Source organism: Tachypleus tridentatus, chromosome 9, assembly GCF_004210375.1.
Source record: "Tachypleus tridentatus isolate NWPU-2018 chromosome 9, ASM421037v1, whole genome shotgun sequence".
NCBI lineage: Eukaryota > Metazoa > Arthropoda > Merostomata > Xiphosura > Limulidae > Tachypleus > Tachypleus tridentatus.
The window spans coordinates 158,034,251-158,056,935 of NC_134833.1; the positions used below are offsets into that span (position 1 = coordinate 158,034,251).

Genomic DNA, 22,685 nt, shown 5'->3' on the forward strand with positions numbered 1-22,685 from the left:
AGTGCAGACATCATGATCCAATACAACAAGACCACTTATAGTGCAGACATCATGATCCAATACAACAAGACTACTTATAGTACAGACATCATGATTCAATAAAAGAAGATCACTTATAGTACAGACATCATGATCCAATAAAAGAAGATCACTTATAGTGCAGACATCATGATCCAATAAAAGAAGACAACTTATAGTACAGACATCATGATCCAATACAACAAGATTACTTAGAGTGCAGACATCATGATCCAATAAAAGAAGACAACTTATAGTACAGACATCATGATCCAATAAAAGAAGACAACTTACAGTAAACATATTATGATCTAATACAACAAGACCTCTTATGATAAACACATCATGATCCAATACAAGACCACTTACAGTACAGACGTCATGATCCAATAAAACAAGACCACTTATAGTACAGACATCACGATCCAATAAGACAAGACCACTTATAGTACGGATATCATGATCAAATAAAAGAAGACAACTTATGGTAAACACGTCATGATCCAATACAACAAGACCACTTATAGTTCAGACATTATGATACAATAAAACAAGATCACTTATAGTAGAGACATCATGGTCCAATAAAAAATGACCACTTATAGAACAGACATCATGATCCAATAAAACAAGATCTCTTATGATAAACACATCATGATCGAATAAAATAAGACCATTTACGGTTCAGACGTCATGATCCAATAAAACAAGACCACTTATAGTGCAGATATTATGATTAAATATAACAAGACCACTTACAGTACAGACAGTAGCTTTGGTGTTCACTGAAAATTTCTGAATGAAATGCAACAGTACAATTTTTGTAAATCTACATGTGCAGCATGAACTCCACTGCATACAACGTTTTGATTACTAAAAGGCCATAGAATACCTACTTCCCTTATTATATTATACAATATGGAATATTAGTTATTGTGTGTTGGATCTGGACAGGGCGTGTGCAAGACATGTTAAACAGTATATGGATACTAAGCCATACTTGGAAAGTGGTACAATTATAGTTCAGTCTGTTCTGTGCCTACTAGAAAAGTGAAGATAACTTTAATTATTGACATCTGCTTTAGCGACTCAGTCTTGAATACTGTTCGTCAACATTGGTTTCACTTTGTTTTCTTGTTTCAACTTCTTTGTTCTAATTATATTGAGTGGTGGTTTCTCCACAAATGGAGTTAGCTGTTCTTTTTAAGAATGATAATTATATAAAAAAAATAATACTATATATCTAGCAGGTCTCGTTTATGTTTTTAATCGTGTAGACCGAACCTTTGAAAACTCTGTTATGCGATATTAACATACTAGTTAATTAACTTTTATTTTCCCTTTCTTTACAGGCAAGTCCCAAGACATGAAAATCATTGGTTGTAACATGACAGGGAACAACGGCAGGGGTATAGCTGTGAAGAACATCAGAAGTGGAGTTTCTCTTAAAGACACTCATGTTTCTTACAATTCCTATGTGGCAGGCCTGCACGTGCTGTATGGAGCAGGAGATGTTATAATAAACAACTGCATCATCAGTCACAATTCCAGAGATGGAGTCAACGTGTCTTACTCCGGAGGATTCCGTCACTTTAACCAATCCGTCATCCAGAGTAACGAAGGCAGTGGAGTAGTTGTGTGGGTTAATGAGACCTCCAATAGGCTTGCGTTTAACTTTACTTCTCATTTCACGTTTCTTCGCGTAGTCGAAAATGGCGAATTCGGTTTGTTGTTAGGAAATGTGTGCCGCGCTGACTCCTTCTTCAACATCAGCACCAACTCCTTCCAAAGAAATAAGGAAGCTGGTGTAAAATTTCTCTCGTGCTGGGATCTCCGGAACACTCACAAAGCTAAACTCCTTGTAAGCCACAATAACTTCATTAGCAGTTCCAGACTGGCTCTCCACTTGGCACCTGCCTTCCACGTGGAAGCTGTTGTATCTTATAACCTGTTCACAGAACACGAAACCGGCACCATTCTGGTTTGTAACAGACAGTTAGAAGGATATGAAACCGTTGAAGCAAAAGTAGAGATCGTGTACAATACCTTTGAAAATAATAAGGGTTGCTATGTTGTAAACATAGGACTGCTAGATGGAGCTTCTGGTCAAGAACTAATTTTTTCTAAAAACACTTTGACGAATAATCACATCACTGAACTCTTTCCAGCTTTGAAACCTCGTTCTCGTGTAGCAGCTGTCGTAGCAGTGTCATCTAGTAATACCAAGGTGGTGAGGAACCATCTGGAGAACCCATCATCGACATATGAAATTGGTTCACACCTGGAATCGAACAAAAATGCTATAAATGCATCATTAAACTATTGGGGAAGATATACAAGAAACCAAGTACGTGAGCTTTATGATCGCATATTTGATCGCAAAAATCGTTACAACATCGCACCTGTAGAATTTCTACAGTTTCTCCTTTACCCGGATCTAGAAGGGGTTGAGATCATTTCCAATGTAGATGAAGTGGATAAGATTACATGGTACAAGGATGGTAACAATATTGGTGGTGAAGTAAGGGGTCATGAACGGTTACCTCAAGGAACATACCAAGTGCACAAAGACATTTTTATTAAGCGTGACAGTAGCCTAAAAATAGAACCAGGAGTTGTGCTAAAGTTTCCACCATCTGTTGGAATGATGGTTCAAGGTAAACTAGAATGCATTGGAACTAATACACAAAAGATTAATTTCAAACTTTCTGAAACCAATCAGTTTAGTCCCTACCTTATAGTTTCAAATAAAACAGAATTCACAGACAACACCGAACTATCCAAAATCCACTCTAGCAGAGTAAAAGAGAGAACAGATAACAAAGACACCAAAACCCAAATGTATAATTGGACGAACAACATAGCTAATGCCAAAATTTCCAAAGTCCAATCCCCTGTTGATGCAAAAGGTAAAAGAAACATCAGAAATGATAAGGTAAGACTGTCCAACGGGATGGAAGGAAGGTTGGAAGTACAGATAAATAAACAGTGGGGAAGTGTTTGTCTGTATGGTTGGGACATGGAAGATGCTGCTGTTGTTTGCCATCAGATGGGTTTTGTTCTTCATCCTCAGGATTGGCTACTTGAGAAGTCTCTGTTTGTAGACCCCTCTGACCAGATGAAGGTTCTCTTAAGCAATGTCCAGTGTACTGAATTAGACACTGACGTGACAAACTGCAAAGCGGAAGGACCAGAAGACGTGGAAAACTCTTGTTCTTTAGCTGTAGGGATGAAATGTTACAAGGCAACTTGGTCTGGAATCCGTATAGGTATGGCAGCGACGGAAAGTTACCTGGAACACGTGGAGGTTGAAGGAGCAGGTTTGTTGGATTACACCACTCATGCATTCAGGCCAGCCGTGCAAGCTGACCTTTACCACCATAGTTTTAAGTACATGAGTATACATAGTAATACTGATTCAGGACTTGGACTGATGTGGAATGATGTATTCTATTCTAAAAGCAACCAGAAAATTAGTGATTCTGAATTCCGTAACAACGGACTTCATGGAATTATTACACATTTTCAAGGAATAGATATTGTAAATAACATATTTGCTTATAACCAAGGGAGTGGAATCCATTATGATCCAGTTTTTGAAAAGCTGCGACACAGAGACCTTCTAAGTTGGATTGACCCTCCTGAAGATCAATGTATTGCAAGTATTGAACGTGGTAAACACATAGAAATAACAGGAACAGAAAAAAAATATTTGTTTGTAGATCCTTTGACGTTTCCAGATGACATTACTTTCCAGTTAAGAACAGACAGTGGAAGAAGGATAGGAATATTGGTTCTCAATCCTATTGATACGGAGTCTTCAGAAGAAATGGTGGTTTATGGTGCTTCTGAGCCAAGAGATGATGTTCTCTACTGGGACCTAAAGAAAAACATAACTTCTTTCCCTTTACGGAGCCCTGGCTCCATCCTCACTGTCACATATAAGAAAAACAAAACCCCTGTTGGAACCGCCATCTTACTCTTGTCCTCAGTAGAAGGTACGTAATATATTATAACGTGTACTCTAGTACTCTCATAACGCTTTACAATCTCACAGGAAAGTGATATATTTAGATTTTGTTATATTGGTGTAACAATTATTATTGTTAAGCAGGTCTTCTGTGCATTTTTTATTTGGTAACAAAATACACAATCCGAACGCAATTTATTTCTTCGATTGTAAGTTCAACAAGTAAGTTTAACTAATGTGGAAAACAGACGCTTATACAGCAGTTTCATTTAGCTGCTTGTTTCTTGCTCTTTATCTAATGTATAACGTATCACTGAATATTCCAAAACTGAACTAACTTTATCATGCTCACTACTTAAGGCTAAATCTAATTTACTAATATACTTAAAAGTTCAACTCGTGTTTTGTTTTGAAATTTCTGACATTAAGCCATGTACTCGTCGTGTTATTTCAAACTTTTTTTGGCAAATTAATAGTAAAAGAATGTAAATTAAACACACGACACTGCCCCTTTTTAGATTGTGGATTTCCTTTAAACATCCTGTAACACAAATAAAACAACGACAAATTAATGTTTTATTACGATTACAATTTTAACAAACTCAGAACGACACTGTTCGTGATAAGTTAAACCTTCCATATTTAGCAATGAATTAACTTATGACAATCAGCACTATTAATATTCATAAATATGAATATTACAATAACTAAATGATTGCTAAAATATATAAAACCTAAAGTACAAACATGATTTTGGCCAACCAGACAAAATTATTAATTTATTTACTTATTTATTGTGTCTAAGTGATGGTTTGCTTTCCGTGATAAGATGGGATGACATTTTGTCTTTTATCATAACTGGACATCTTGTCATTTGGAGAGTTTTCTTCAGACGCATGGTCAACTTAAATTCACTTTGGCTCATCCGTGGTAATACATTGAAAATAATTTCTACAGGCACTCCAGATGCTTCAGCAAGTTGATTTACGTCATGCAACGTCTTCCTTGAAGTTGACCAGTGGGCTTTTTTCCCGCCAAAGTACTTCCAAGGACAATCATGGCGGAGACATTTGGTTTGGTCTACACGCCTTTCTAGGTTTTGTTCTGTTGCATTTTTGAATGTTTGTTTTTGTTGTCTTCTGCATCTGTCACTGAAGTTCGACCTTTGATATTGTAGATGTCTTGTGGTTCGTATGTATTTCCTGGTTATAAACTGTTTAAAACAAGTCTAACTTCACATCTCTTTTTTTTCTACATGAATTCTATTCCCAACTTACGTCCTCCTTTAATGTCAGTTATCTACACCTCATAAGGTGAAGAAACCTTTGCACAGTGAAAGTTAATGTATGCTATAACTTAGGCCCGGCATGGCCAAGCGTATTAAGGCGTTCGACTCGTAATCCGAGGGTCGCGGGTTCGAATCCACGTCGCACCAAACATGCTCGCCCTTTCAGCCGTGGGGGCGTTATAACGTGACGGTCAATCCCACTATTCGTTGGTAAAAGAGTAGCCCAAGAGTTGGTGGTAGGTGGTGACGACTAGCTGCCTTCCCTCTAGTCTTACACTGCTAAATTAGGGACGGCTAGCGCAGATATCCTTCGAGTAGCTTTGCGTGAAATTCAAAACAAACAAACAATGCTGTTGCTTTATGTCTACCTCCTGCTCGCATCAGTCTATTTTCTTACGTCATCACTGGAGACGATCTTCGTTATCAGACCAAGTCGAACAATGGATGATGTAGAACTCGTGTTTATTAAGATTGTTCAAGGTTTCCAATCAATGAATCTGTCGTTTTAAGGACTGGTTTCTTTACACAATGCATTCCTTATCTAGGTTGAAATGGCTACAGTATTTTCATTTTTACAATGTTGTCTGATTGGTTTATTATTAGTGGTTCGTATATGACAGTATTAAATGTAATGTCCTTGCTTTCCACACTTAATAACATATTTATATTTACTGGTACACTTTGAGATTATTTTTATCTTTTCAGAACGTTTCTGAAACGTTCCTGGCAGTATGTCATTTTAAGTTGCAGTAGAAACTCCTTCAGTTCTGTGATGTAATTCCTTCACTATGAGTAAACAATTACCTGATTAAAATATTTTGTCTGTGTTTCTTCACAATATACCTGTTAATGCCGTTTTAAAGATAATTGAAACACATTATATCTCGTTATTTATTTTTTCTGGTTTCAGTAAGTAGTTATTTGATTGCTCGTTTGAGTTACGTCAACATAAGTATCCTGTCCTTATGTGCTTTAGTCGTGATACTATTTGAATTTTCTATCTCTTTCTTCTTGATCCCGATGGGCTGTTTCACATTTTTATTAAATTTTCAATCTCGTTCCTCGAAAGGCTTGTGACATTAAAGTTCAGTCTTGATCCTCTTTTATTTTTATCAAAATGTTCCCACTCCTGACACCATTGTTGTAATGATTTTTTATTGTTGGGCAGGTTTTTTTGAATTATTCGGTAAAAAGAATAATGCAAGTGTAATCTTGTTGATGATGATGAAAGATATTTATTTCATGAATTTAAAGCTTTACAAATTAAGCTAACTAGCATTCACAGTAAACACTAACATAACTAGTTTACTTATTATTTTCTCGTTTTCGCATTATTTGTACTATTACATTGTGGAGAAAACATACTTAATATTCCAAGACTAATATAATTGACTAAAAATTCAATCAGACTAGAAGGGCACTCAGTAGAGGGCGTACCTGTGCCACGCAGCGTTGATCATCATCGGCTCAGTTTGTTTGTTTGTTTTTGAATTTCACACAAAGCTACCAGAGGGCTATCTGTGCTAGCCGTCCCTAATTTAGCAGTATAAGATTAGAGGGAAGGCAGCTAGTCATAACCACCCACCACCAACTCTTGGGCTACTCTTTTACCAACGAATAGTGGGATTGACCGTCACGTTATAACGCCCCCACGGCTGAAAGGGCGAGCATGTTTGGTGCGACGTAGATTCGAACCCGCGACCCTCGGATTACGAGTCGAACGCCTTAACACGCTTGGCCACGCCGGTCCAGCAGAAAAGAAGGAAAAGAACCAGTTGGCGGCATCCGTCATCTAAAGTGGCCACATTTAATCGAACAGTGAGATTGACTGCCACTTTTCAATACACACACACATGAAGTTCGAAGCATGTTGAGTAGCACTTCGTCTGGAACTTCAGCCCTTCCATCCTCAGTTTGATATATTGGCCTCAGTATATATTACACTTGGACTATACTTGTTTCACGATAAACGTAACGGTGCCTTAACCACCTCGCCATGCCGGGCCAGTGAACAAATTGTTGATCTTGGAAATGTTGGCGAAAGTGGTAACCCTGCTTGACCGTTAGGGTTAGTACTAGAGAATTAGTTAACTATGAAATTCAATACAACTATCCACGCCCACCGCTAGAACATCAGTAAGTTTACGGATTTACAATGCTGCAGTTAAGGGTTTGATTCCCTTCGGTGGGCTCCGCAAATAGCCCGATGTGGCTTTGCTATAAGAAGAACACACGCACGTGGCTATCTACAGGTTATGAAAACAAAATTTATTAACGTTCGAATTGATTTTTTTACTTTTCGAACTATCTTCACTTTTGAAATACGTTTTACTTTTAGATTAATGTTCACTGTCAAGATGAGTTTTACTTCTGTATTAATATTCATTTTCAAATTAAGTTTTATTATTATGTTAAGGTTCACTTTCAAATTAAGTTTTACTCCTGAGTTACTATTCGCTATCGAATTAAGTTTCACTTTCAAATGAATTTTTTTGCAGTTATTTGTTGTTTGTTTTGAATTAAGCACAAAATTACACAATAGCTATCTGTGCTCTGTCCACCACGGATATCGAAATCCAGTTATTAACGGTGTGAGTCTTAAGACATACTGCTGTGCCACTGGAGAGTTTTTTGGGATTAAGATCCTTTGGGATCTTTCTTTAAAATGAAAAAAGATAAAATAGACTGCTACGTGCTCATATGTTTTTCACTTTGCTCTTAAATATTATCTATTTTTGTTTCAGTTCATATTGACTTCAACAGTGAGCTGGTGTACAAAGACGAAGATCTTTTTATCAGGATTCATTCAAATAATATCGAAAGCTGTGGAAAGGGAATTTCCAGTAACCATTACAATCGACATCTTAGCGAACACGGAGACCTCTTTAACCGTCACGACAACGAAACGCTTCTTATAACAGACAACGAGGTTTCGAAGAGCAAGAAAGGAATTCTTCATGTATTAACTCCATTTTGGGATCCTCTGATCTCAGATCTAGCTGAAATCAACTATACTTTAATCAATAATATTTTCACTGAAAACGAAGGCGGAATCGTTCAGTACAGCCGGGACATTCGAAATTCTAACAATTTGTTTCACTGGGTGGTGAATGACACGAGGTTTGAAGGAAACCTTGCTGGTGGTGTCAATGTTCGACTCCCTTATGTTTTCCACTACAACGAAAATTATACTCATACGTTTCTGATGCATAACAGCTCCTTTCAAGAAAATGACAAGTTCGACTTTTTGATAGATGGACACTTTGCCCGAATTAACATGTCAGATAACAAGTGGCTGGAAAATAACTGTAAATTAGGCCTTCTGTCTGTTTCTGGAATGGAAAAACAGTTGAATATAGAGAACAATAAGCTGGAAGACAATATTTGCCATTTTGTTGTACAGTTTCAGATCCAGAGTCATTCTGATAAGTTTGGTGTTGTGAAAGCTAGTTTTGAGAGAAACATTTTAAAGAATAATAAAGACAACCAAGATGGGTTCGCGATAGGCACTTATCACCCAGCAAGTTATGCCTTAGCCGTGCGTGGTGTCCAGCAGGTCAATGTCACTCGAAACATTCTTTCTAATCCTGCATTGCAATTTGAGTTCCTGGCTGGTGTCCGTACTGGTTCTGTTGACAACACACTAAATGTAGCCTATAACTGGTGGGGAACCACTAACGTTACAGAGATTCGGGAGAGAATCTTTGACTTTGATGATTGGAACAGCTACGCCGTGGCTGATTTCAGTCCGTTTCTTGGACGTGAAAGCATAGATGCTGGTGGAATCCCTGCTGACATCAAAGACACGTCAATTGACATCAATAAGGCTTTTGGGGGAAGACTTTACAAATCGTTAACTATAAGATCCAGAAGTGAACCCTATATTATCAAATCTGACTTGACCGTAATGCCAGGTGTGAAGCTGACAATCCAACCTGGTGTCTTGTTAGAGTTCTATCCCAGTGTAGGACTTTTGGTCCTTGGAGAACTGGATGCAGAGGGAACAAGGAAGGTTCCAATAGAAATGAGACCTGCCAAGATGGTGGATTCTACTCTGAGATTCCGTCGACAAGCTGAGAGTCCGAACGTCCGGCTTTGTGTTTCTCTCAGTTGTGGGGAAACTAGAAGAGATGGTTTCTTGGAAATTTTCAACACCACTACATCCCAATGGTCACCAGTATGTGATCCTCGTTTTACTGAAAGAAATGCTGAGGTGGTATGTAAGGAACTCGGATATTCGCGGTTGAATGTTCATATGAAACGAGGACGTCGCTATGATTTTGGGCCAACAGAGATAGGAAGGATCAGGTCATGGCCTTACCCATTAGAATGCACAGGAGAAGAACATTTTCTGCAAGATTGTGAGATGCGATTAAATGGATATGGAGAACATATGTACAGTTGTTCTTACGAGGGAGATTATGTGTTCATCTTTTGTGGAGAAGATAATATCAAAGACACGCAAGAGCACTGGGGAGGAATTCGGTTCTCTATTTCTAACTTTGAATTTACCAAAACAGGCATTCGTGATCCCTCTCAGCTACCATCGTCCAAACTGGAACACATACGTATCAAAGGAGCTGGAATTCTACATGGACAGAAGAGTGGAGCGCTGCAAGCGGTGTTACGTGACGTTGACGTGTATGACGTCACAGTATCGCATAGTTCGTCTCATGGAATAGAACTTATTGCGCCCCCTAGCAACATATGCATAAACGAATCTGTGGTACAAGATAATCTTGGAGTTGGTATAAATTTTGTTACTTTGTCAGGTGAATCATCCGAGTCTGAGGACTTATCATACAACCCTTTACAGACAGTTAACATTCCATATCACGTGTTTGGTATGGTTGATATCTGCGACACGAACAAAGAACTGAAGGTGGAAGAGCGACTCCTGGTGTATTATAAGTACGATAATCGTCCAGTAGATTGCATCAAGATCTTTATCAGCTCAAATAGTGCCAAACCCATTGGATTCCGTCTTCTCCAGTCTCATCTCTTCAATACTACCGAGTACACTCCGCGTCCAGACGCTGTATCTTTGTATGATGGAGACATATTCAACTTCAGTATTCCACTGCTGGGAAAAGTGACCATTGGTCAGAACCAAGTGGAGGGAGACTCCAAGTTTTACAGATCATCTGGGGATACGCTAAGTGTACAACTTCACGCTACAGGCGCGAGTGAAGTTCACGGATTTATAGCCGAAGTTGTAACGTTGCCCTTTGTTTCTTACAACGGTAAGTGTTGCCTTCAGTAGTTTGTCGTGTAATGTTCTTATCACGAACAACGGTGTTAGCTTCAGTAGTTTGTTCTGTAACGTTCTTGTCAGATACAACGGTTAATCTTAGCTTCAGTAGTTTGTCGTGTGACGTTCTTGTCACATAAAACGGTAAGTCTTAACTTCATTAGTTTGTCGTGTAACGTTCTTGTCACATAAAACGGTAAGTCTTAACTTCAGTAGTTTGTCATGTAACGTTCTTGTCACATAAAACGGTAAGTCTTAACTTCAGTAGTTTGTACTGTAACGTTCTTGTCACATAAAACGGTAAGTCTTAACTTCAGTAGTTTGTACTGTAACGTTCTTGTCAGATACAATGGTTAGTCTTAACTTTCAGCTGATTAGAAGAGGTGACAATAAGTAGTTTAGATAAATCACAAGTCAGTAGTAACTGCAGTACTTGCTCTTGGTATAATCACATTAAAAGAGATGTTTCCAATGTAGTATATGATATGTTTTATGTTTTCTTAGTAGGAGATAAAAGGAAATAGTAAAGTTAATCACTGATATGTTGGTGGTTTAATGTTTCGTGTCACTAATGTCACATCCTAATCATTTTCAGCCCATAACTTATATCACAATATCACCAAGTCCAAACTGAGGAACAACCAACAGGGGGCACTTTCTTACCGAAGTGCCGGCGAGAGCACTCCTCGGATTACCCTCGCTTACAATCGGTTTGAAAACAGTGGGCTCGAACTATTTGGAAATTTCACGACGTCAGATGGTGCTGTCTTACTCGATGTCCAGAATCTACAGGACTTGGAGTTCCATAATAATCTGATCTGGAACAACCAAGGAGGTCTTCGCCTAGTGGTGGATGCTAAATACGCAGTAGCTTCCTTGAATGGCCGTATCGTCAACAACGTGTTTGTGGAAAACAGGAATCGGGAAGCCGTTCTAACTCAAGGTGGTGACACGGGTTCTTACCAAGTGGTTCAGCTGCATAATAATTACTTTACGCACAATCACGCTCTCTACAAAAACAATATTCTACTATCTCAAGTGAAGGCTAACGTTAGCCAGAATATTGTGGTCGACAATGTAGGATTCCATCAGCTACGAATGGAAGGGTTCGAGGGAATAGGAATTTCTCCACAAGTTTGTGTATCTAATTGGTTCTGGAACAACAGGGCTACCGAACTGCACGAGCGAAGCACTATCCTTGCCATGCATGCGGGGCAGCACTATGAGGACAACTATTTGGTCAACCCAGAAAGTGACTTCGAGATGTCTGCTTTCAACAGATCACTGTATGTCATGACGTTACGTTTTCTTTAACACTGTTATAAAGTTGTTACAAAACCCAAGAAACACTAGTTGTACCCAAACTGATAAAAAAGTTGAGTTTACCACACTTCGAACAAATATAGGTTTTGGTTTTTTGACTTAACACTGCAAGCGTAAGAACTTAATAACTGAGATAAAGCTACACGAGGGCTATCTGTTCTAGTCGTCCCTAATTTGGCAATGATAGGCTAAAGAGAAGGCAGCTTGTCTTCTCCACCCACAGCCGACTTTTAGGTTATTCCTTACCAACGAATAGCAGGATTGACCGTCATATTATAACTTCCTAACTGCTGAAAAGGCGAGCGTTTTTGGTAGATGGGAGCTCGAACCCACGACCCTCAGATTGTGAGTGTATCGCTCTAACCACGAGGTCTTAGATAAAGAATGGTTATCATCACATTAAAACGTCCAGTTAGTGTTAAGCGAAACACATCTGTGTTTATATTCTATAGATCTATTTTAAAGTTTATAAGTTAATTCTCTAGTATGTTTTATATTATTTACTTATCTATAAAATGTAAATGTTTAAGTTAGTGAAGTAAAATAACACATAATACAGACAGTTTTTTTCTGGATTTGCAGCCTTAGAATAAAACTACAATAGGCTACCTGCTTGTTCGTTTCGAGAGGTCTAACCCGGATGTTACAGTTCTAAGTCCATAAACTTACCATTGTCCCACCGGGGGACTTTTATTATTTTTCCCTGGCAGGTTCAAAATTCATTCATCATGTGGAGAGCTGTAAGACGTGAACTGAGATCTTGTTGAGTTAACATTAGAATTACTTTTTAGTAAAGGACTTGTTACATTTGAAGTCCAGCAGAATTCAGTCATGGATTGTTTGAAATTACAAAATATAGTTAAAAACTTAAAAAGTACTAGAACAAACTGTATACTGTGGTGCTTCTATTTTTATGCCTATTACCAGTAGTACCTCTTTACGACTTCTTGTATTTTGACATCAGCACTTTCATGTAATCTTATGCTGCACATCTCGTCGTTATTGAATGTAAATATAACTGTATTTTTAAGGAAATAGTTTGTTTTTTGGTGGGTTTTTCTTTTTAATTCTTTTAGTTATTGGCGCCATCTATCGGACATTTTATCTTCATTTATTTTAAACTTGATAAACTTTACTTTTCTTCGTTTGTAGACCGAAAGAACAGAGAGAAAGTCCTGTTGTTGCAATCAATAACTGGTGGGGGTTTAACAAAAGTAGCGCTATAGAGAGCCGAATCAAAGACAGTAAAGACTTGGAGGACTTGTTAGAAATTCAGTTCGAACCTTTTCACATGACCAACTCATCGGTTCTGAGCGGTTAGTTGGAAATCTTATAACTTCATAATGATGTTAATTAGACTCTTATTACTGTCAGAGCTCACATGATCAGAACTGAATTTTGAAATCTTTGTTTCTATAACAATGAAACATTCGGCTCACATGTTTCCGTTTTGTTTTGTTTGTTGTTGTTTTTGTGACCTGTTTCTGCTGTGATCACCCAAGCAGATGTTCTTTTGATTATATAATGTGGAAGGTTCCTAAACTTGAAAACTATGACACAGTTGTTATTATGCTATAATGTTTACTAGAAATTACACTTGCATTTTACAGTTATGACAGAGCTAATAAATCTGTCTGTCGCTGTCCGTTTTCTTAAACTATTAACTAGCAAACTAACACCATGCACGTGAAAAGATTGATTGTCAATCTTATAACACAACCACAAGTTTCAGTAAGTTATTTACTAAACTAATGTTATTTATCAGGTGGTTATTGTCATAAAATTAATAATAATAAAAACTCTCATTGTGCTCAATAGTTTGCAAATTAATATTTTCATCAGCTGACTGGCAGGTTGAATAACGTTTGAATATTTTCAACCAATGAGCTGGCAGGTAGAATAACGTTTGAATATATTGAACCAATGAGCTGGCAGATTGAATAAAGTTCAGATATATTGAACCAATTAGCTGGTTGATTGAGAATATTTAGATATATTGAACCAATTATCTGGAGAACTGAATTAAATTTAGATACATTGAACGAATTAGCAGGGAGATTGACTAAAAAGCTTAAAATTGAGAAACATTAGTGAATTGTATTTTTAACAGTAGCACAATTGGTTAAGCGTTAAAGATTTTTTAACGTTGTAAGGCAGTGAGAAACCTGTAGAAATGTCCAGAGTTAGAAACTTAATTCATCACTTCAAATAACACTTCAGTAAAAGAATCTTGGGTTTTAGAACTCGACTGTCTCGTTAGAATGAAAAGTGAAACCTACGCCTGTATGGGCAAATAGCGATGTCTTTCTTATAATCTGTTAAGTGTTTGAACCTCTTTCATGTACGTGTCAGTAGTTCAGACAGGATTTATTTCGTTGCCTTCGTGAAAAAAAGTTCGAACTGATAAATAAATAACACTAGAAAAATTAACTCTAATTTTATCTCCTCAGGTAAATGTGCAGGTGGATGGCAGGTGATAAAAGACACGTGCTTTCTCTATGTCGGTGGACCCATGACTTATTCAGAGGCGAGAAACTTTTGTCAGGTCAGTTGGCCAGAGAGTAAAACAATATTATACTTGAATTTAACAAACTATTAAACGTGTAACGTGCAGGATTAGGATTTCAATTCTGTTTATCCCTATCTCATCATGGAGATAAAAAAAAATGAGCATGGTGAACACGTGCAGCTCTTCTGTGAGGCAACAAAACGAATGAACGGTAAAACATGCAATATATATGTTATTAACATGATATAGATGTCCCATTGAGATCTCATGAAAATAGTCGAAATAATTATATAAAACAGTGAATCGTGTTCCATTCAGATGTCTCTTTCTCGTGCGTCGATTTAAAACTCAAATATATCCCTTTAGTTAAGCAACGCATCCATGCCGTTTGAGAAACAGAATCGTCGTCAGCTGCAGGGCTTCATCAGAAGACAACAGCGTCACTTTGAATGGGATATTCACAAGGTTTGGGTTCAGGCCATCGACATTCCGATCTCTAAGTGTGCTGTTCTGTACCGTGGAAAGATTTATAGTCATCCATGTGACGATTCACTTCCTTTCCTGTGTGAGAGAGGTAATGTAAACTCCATGTCTCAACCCAGTTAACATGATATAGACCAAATCTCTATGCTATCTCTCAACCCTGTTAACGTGGCATAAACTAAATCTCTACCTCATCTCTTAATCTTGTAAACATGACATACAACATGACAATATGTTTCTTAATTACTATTGAACTAAATCTAATAATTGTTCTTCATTCTATTGATGGGATATTAAACAACAATATATCATTTGTTTTTATATACTAGTGAAATCACATCACGTTATATATCATTTGTTTTTATATACTAGTGAAATCACGTCACGTTATGTATCATTTGTTTTTATATACTAGTGAAATCACGTCACGTTATATATCATTTGTTTTTATATAGTAGTGAAATCACGTCACCTTATATATCATTTGTTTTTATATAGTAGTGAAATCACGTCACCTTATGTATCATTTGTTTTTATATAGTAGTGAAATCACGTCACGTTATATATCATTTGTTTTTATATAGTAGTGAAATCACGTCACCTTATATATCATTTGTTTTTATATACTAGTGAAATCACGTCACCTTATATATCATTTGTTTTTATATACTAGTGAAATCACGTCACCTTATATATCATTTGTTTTTATATACTAGTGAAATCACGTCACGTTATATATCATTTGTTTTTTATATAGTAGTGAAATCACGTCACGTTATATATCATTTGTTTTTATATAGTAGTGAAATCACGTCACGTTATATATCATTTGTTTTTATATAGTAGTGAAATCACGTCACGTTATATATCATTTGTTTTTATATACTAGTGAAATCACGTCACGTTATATATCATTTGTTTTTATATAGTAGTGAAATCACGTCACCTTATATATCATTTGTTTTTATATACTAGTGAAATCACGTCACCTTATATATCATTTGTTTTTATATAGTAGTGAAATCACGTCACCTTATATATCATTTGTTTTTATATAGTAATGAAATCATATCACGTTATATATCATTTGTTTTTATATACTAGTGAAATCACATCACCTTATATATCATTTGTTTTTATATAGTAGTGAAATCACGTCACCTTATATATCATTTGTTTTTATATAGTAGTGAAATCACGTCACGTTATATATCACTTGTTTTTATATAGTAGTGAAATCACGTCACCTTATATATCATTTGTTTTTATATAGTAGTGAAATCACGTCACGTTATGTATCACTTGTTTTTATATAGTAGTGAAATCACATCACGTTATATATCACTTGTTTTTATATAGTAGTGAAATCACGTCACCTTATATATCATTTGTTTTTATATACTAGTAAAATCACGTCACCTTATATATCATTTGTTTTTATATAGTAGTGAAATCACATCACGTTATATATCATTTGTTTTTATATAGTAGTGAAATCACGTCACCTTATATATCATTTGTTTTTATATAGTAGTGAAATCACGTCACGTTATATATCACTTGTTTTTATATAGTAGTGAAATCACATCACGTTATATATCATTTGTTTTTATATAGTAGTGAAATCACATCACGTTATATATCACTTGTTTTTATATACTAGTGAAATCACATCACGTTGTATATCACTTGTTTTATATACTAGTGAAATCACGTCACGTTATATATCATTTGTTTGTATATAGTAGTGAAATCACATCACGTTATATATCATTTGTTTTTATATACTAGTGAAATCACGTCACGTTATATATCATTTGTTTTTATATAGTAGTGAAATCACGTCACGTTATATATCATTTGTTTTTATATACTAGTGAAATCACATCACGTTATATATCATTTGTTTTTATATACTAGTGGAATCACATCATGTTATATATCATTTGTTTTTATATACTAGTGAAATCACATCACTTTATATATCATTTGTTTTTATATACTAGTGAAATCACATCACGTTATATATCATTTGTTTTTATATAGTAGTGAAATCACATCACGTTATATATCATTTGTTTTTATATAGTAGTGAAATCACGTCACCTTCTATATCATTTGTTTTTATATAGTAGTGAAATCACATCACGTTATATATCATTTGTTTTTATATACTAGTGAAATCACATCACGTTATATATCATTTGTTTTTATATACTAGTGAAATCACATCACGTTATATATCATTTGTTTTTATATAGTAATGAAATCATATCACGTTATATATCATTTGTTTTTATATACTAGTGAAATCACGTCACGTTATATATCATTTGTTTTTATATACTAGTGAAATCACATCACGTTATATATCATTTGTTTTTATATACTAGTGAAATCACATCACGTTATATATCATTTGTTTTTATATAGTAATGAAATCATATCACGTTATATATCATTTGTTTTTATATACTAGTGAAATCACATCACGTTATATATCATTTGTTTTTATATACTAGTGAAATCACGTCACGTTATATATCATTTGTTTTTATATAGTAGTGAAATCACGTCACGTTATATATCATTTGTTTTTATATACTAGTGAAATCACGTCACGTTATATATCATTTGTTTTTATATACTAGTGAAATCACATCACGTTATATATCATTTGTTTTTATATAGTAGTGAAATCACGTCACGTTATGTATCATTTGTTTTTATATACTAGTGGAATCACATCACGTTATATATCATTTGTTTTATATACTAGTGAAATCACATCACGTTATATATCATTTGTTTTTTTATATACTAGTGAAATCACATCACGTTATATATCATTTGTTTTATATAGTAGTGAAATCACGTCACGTTATATATCATTTGTTTTTATATACTAGTGAAATCACGTCACGTTATATATCATTTGTTTTTATATACTAGTGAAATCACATCACGTTATATATCATTTGTTTTATATACTAGTGAAATCACATCACGTTATATATCATTTGTTTTTTATATACTAGTGAAATCACGTCACGTTATATATCATTTGTTTTTTATATAGTAATGAAATCATATCACGTTATATATCATTTGTTTTTATATACTAGTGAAATCACGTCACGTTATATATCATTTGTTTTTATATACTAGTGAAATCACATCACGTTATATATCATTTGTTTTATATAGTAGTGAAATCACGTCACGTTATATATCATTTGTTTTTTATATAGTAGTGAAATCACATCACGTTATATATCATTTGTTTTATATAGTAGTGAAATCACATCACGTTATATATCATTTGTTTTTATATACTAGTGAAATCACATCACGTTATATATCATTTGTTTTATATACTAGTGAAATCACGTCACGTTATATATCATTTGTTTTTATATAGTAGTGAAATCACATCACGTTATATATCATTTGTTTTTATATACTAGTGAAATCACATCACGTTATATATCATTTGTTTTTTATATAGTAGTGAAATCACGTCACGTTATATATCATTTGTTTTATATACTAGTGAAATCACATCACGTTATATATCATTTGTTTTATATACTAGTGGAATCACATCATGTTATATATCATTTGTTTTTATATACTAGTGAAATCACATCACGTTATATATCATTTGTTTTTATATACTAGTGAAATCACATCACGTTATATATCATTTGTTTTTATATAGTAGTGAAATCACATCACGTTATATATCATTTGTTTTTATATAGTAGTGAAATCACGTCACCTTCTATATCATTTGTTTTTATATAGTAGTGAAATCACATCACGTTATATATCATTTGTTTTTATATACTAGTGAAATCACATCACGTTATATATCATTTGTTTTTATATACTAGTGAAATCACATCACGTTATATATCATTTGTTTTTATATAGTAATGAAATCATATCACGTTATATATCATTTGTTTTTATATACTAGTGAAATCACGTCACGTTATATATCATTTGTTTTTATATACTAGTGAAATCACATCACGTTATATATCATTTGTTTTATATACTAGTGAAATCACATCACGTTATATATCATTTGTTTTATATAGTAATGAAATCATATCACGTTATATATCATTTGTTTTATATACTAGTGAAATCACGTCACGTTATATATCATTTGTTTTTATATACTAGTGAAATCACGTCACGTTATATATCATTTGTTTTATATAGTAGTGAAATCACGTCACCTTATATATCATTTGTTTTTATATAGTAGTGAAATCACGTCACGTTATATATCATTTGTTTTTATATAGTAGTGAAATCACGTCACGTTATATATCATTTGTTTTTATATACTAGTGAAATCACATCACGTTATATATCACTTGTTTTTATATACTAGTGAAATCACATCACGTTATATATCACTTGTTTTTATATAGTAGTGATATCACATCACGTTTCTGATCTTGTCATATGATAATATTCCGTACGTGTTTTAATTTTGATAATTTCGTGAGCGATCTTAAAGTTGAATGTTTTAACTAATTGTAATTTCTGACTTTTTAATTAAAATAAATTCGAATTAACTCCACGTTTGACTGAGAAATCTGTCGTGTTTTTTAGAAGTTTCCACTGAAGTGAATTGACAACTATTGGAGTTTACTCGGTTTAAACATAATAATTCCACTGTCTCTGTTAAAAATATCTTGTTACAATGTTTTACCGAGTTGTGTTACATGTCATGTGGATGCAGGTATACAAGTCACAACATTTATTATTAATTAGGAAGCTATAAGTCACGTAGTAGGAAGCAAGATTAATAAACGTTATTGTGTAATGTTTAAATTTGGGTCTGGTTGAATGATCCAAATTTTCGATTATTGCCTAATGACAAACATTTGTTTTTTCATATATCTAATAGATTTGTTTTCTTATTTTTCAGCTAGTTGCGCCCTCTGCTTTCTGTTTTGTTTAAGAATTATTGTGTACGTTACTTGACTAAGTGATTATATTTTCTTGTATTTGCGTTACAGATCCAAACATATTAGTATCTATCCAGTATTGGTACAGGACCGTCATAGGAATGGCCTTCGTCTCCGTGGTCACAGCGATGTGCTTTTTTGTAATACTGCTTGCTCTGTGTGCTCTGTGGAAATCTAGGTATCGTCTCCAGGAGAAGAAGAGACGACAGGAGAAACTGCACACAGGGCTGGGCCACGCCAGAAGGAGTGAGCGAAGAACTAAAATACCTGTAAATATCAAACAACAAATTAAAGTGAATAGCTTGAGTTCGTTGGACAGAGAACCCACCAATAAGTTCTTAGATAAAAATAATTTTGTGATCTATGAAACTAGGAATCCAATCTTAGATTCAGATGATTCAGACGACTATGGCAGCTTCACGGACTCGAAAGTTGAGAGCGAGGCGACAGACAGCATCGTTCCGATAAGCCCCACCTACTGGCCTTATGGAGAACCTTTCCCTTTCGACCAGTTGAAACAACACTCAACAAACAACGGTTCTGGGATATGTTCTGATAGTACAGCATCAACTTTAGAAATCAGAAGAGCCAAATCTCCGATAGATAGTCGTGAAGAAATTCTGTACGACATACCATCAGTCGAATCTTCCCACTATGGAAGTAGACAGTTAGTTTCAAGTAATAAACCCCCCTTAGAAACGTCTTTCTAGAGTCGATGTGAACGAATATTGTTGTGGAAAATACAAGACAGTGTGTGTCGTTGGGTACATCCAACTGACCTTCCTGTGTATGGAAGAGAAACTAACTCGACAGTTCTCACTTTCTCCCTTCAAGACAGATGTAGGTTTCATAACGTTACTTCTTTCTCAGATATTGTATATAGTACTATATTCTATTTTTAGACACGCCCATTTTTCAGGTGTTACCAAACACAACAAAGTTTGGGCATCGGTTGTCAAACGCTAACAATTAATGTTTCACATGTTGTCAAAAGAGTTGCTGTGGGTTTCAAAAGTGAATTTTTTTTTTTTACCCACACGAGACGAATTATTGATTCTCCTAGTTAGGCGAGGGCAAGATTACAGTTAAAGCAGAGTTGTGATTGGCTGAAGATATTTTAACTTACGACAGATTGGTTCGATTAGGAAAAAAATAGGTTGAATTGAATTTGAATTGTATTAGTGTCTGCAGAGAGTTTTGTTATATATGCATATGGTTCGGGCCTGATGTAATGGTTTGTTTTGGAAAATGTCTTATAGGATAAGCGAAGTTGTTAACTTTTAGTTAGTTTATGCAGTCCTATGGCTCGATCCCGGGATCTGCAGGAAGGTGGACACCAACACACTTTGATTCCACATTCTCTGTTGCCGTTATCCGTGTGTAAACTTGTAGAGTGGTGAATAGTCCAGCCTTCATTGACATCTGTCCAACAATTGATTATCGTAAGTCTCCATTGTATACAGCGATTACTTTGGTATGGTTCTTTGTAATAAGAAAACAGAATTAAACTGATTTCAGTATAAGATCTACTTTTCCCTAACTTTATCGTAAATAATCCCTGTTTAATTACACGATGGGGGGGGCAAAACTTCATCTTCTAACAAATGTTAAAAGTGAGCCCCCATCCTTTAGTGCCCAAAGGATGCCGCTTCAGGCTGATTGGCTGCGTCACGGAGAGGAGCAGAAACTCGTCCCTCTCTGGTGATAAAATTTGGAACTATGCTTTGTTATCATTGAGTACACTGAGACAGCCAATCAGCTGTATAAATCGAGCTATGAAATAAAATGATACGTTTACGCCACCATCATTACAAGTTTTTTATTTATATTAGACAGACATCTGGCACGGGCCGGCATGGCCAGGTGGTTAAGGCACTCGACTCATAATCCACGGGTCGCGGGGCAATCCTCCTATTCATTGGTAAAAGAGTAGCCCAAGAGTTGGCGGTGGGTGGTGATGACTAGCTGCCTTCCCTCTAGTCTTACACTGCTAAATTAGGGACAGCTAGCGCACGTAGCCCTCGTGTACTTTTGCTTGAAATTGAAAACAAACCAAACCTATGAGTCTATGTGGAAATTAAAAACACTAGTCAAGAGTGAAAAAATGAATTCCATCTTTATTTGAATATTCAAACAAGAACACGAAACATAAATACTTGCTGCGACAGTACTTAAACCACTGGATGGTGTTTAGTGTTACAAGCTGGGGTTGATTTCAGCAGAACTTAAACACGGTGATCGTAAAATAATAACTTCTCTCCAGTCTCGCCTAATAAAATTGAATAATAAAAGTGCACTTGATTTCAAGAGACAAACTCGTTTTTTGTGTTTTTTTCAGTCGTCAGCGTCACCTCGTAACCCTTATTCTTTCACACATTTCTCTGTAACATACAGATATCATCCATTTGAAAGTTTAGGATATTACAGTCAGCTACCTTTGCAACTAGGAAGTTCTGTTTTTCTCCAGTATTCCCTCAGGCAGAATAGACATTATCAACCAAAGGGAACAAAGAAACAAAACAACTAGAACAAGGTAATTTTAATGGTTTTCTGGACTACATGCTTTAGCTAAAACAGTATAGAACATAATTATATAATTCTGTATAACTAAAAAAAGGGAAAAAATGTTATACCTGCATATTACACTTTTTTTTCTTTTCTTTGTTTTAGGCCTTTCTGCGTGCCAGCAATGAAAATTAATTTAAAAAAAAACAATAAACTATAAACTCGCGTCGTGACCAAAGAGTACGTTACGTTTCCTTTGACCATAAAACACGATTTAGTTTAGTGTGTGTTTATTTTATTTCGCGCAAAGCTGCTCGAGGGTTATCCGAGCTAGCCATCCCTAATTT

At 35.2% G+C, this 22,685-nt stretch overlaps 1 protein-coding gene across 1 annotated transcript in view; it reads left to right on the forward strand.

Moving 5' to 3' along the window:
* The window catches only part of LOC143226777 (protein bark beetle-like), a 35,360-nt gene extending 14,002 nt beyond the window's left edge, over positions 1 to 21,358 (forward strand). The window contains 7 exon segments of the mRNA XM_076458176.1: positions 1,371 to 4,016; positions 8,021 to 10,519; positions 11,123 to 11,813; positions 13,003 to 13,166; positions 14,301 to 14,395; positions 14,726 to 14,933; positions 19,885 to 21,358. Coding sequence (XP_076314291.1) covers positions 1,371 to 4,016; positions 8,021 to 10,519; positions 11,123 to 11,813; positions 13,003 to 13,166; positions 14,301 to 14,395; positions 14,726 to 14,933; positions 19,885 to 20,543 — 6,962 coding nt within the window. The 3' untranslated portion in view covers positions 20,544 to 21,358.
* Positions 21,359 to 22,685: the final 1,327 nt, after the last annotated feature.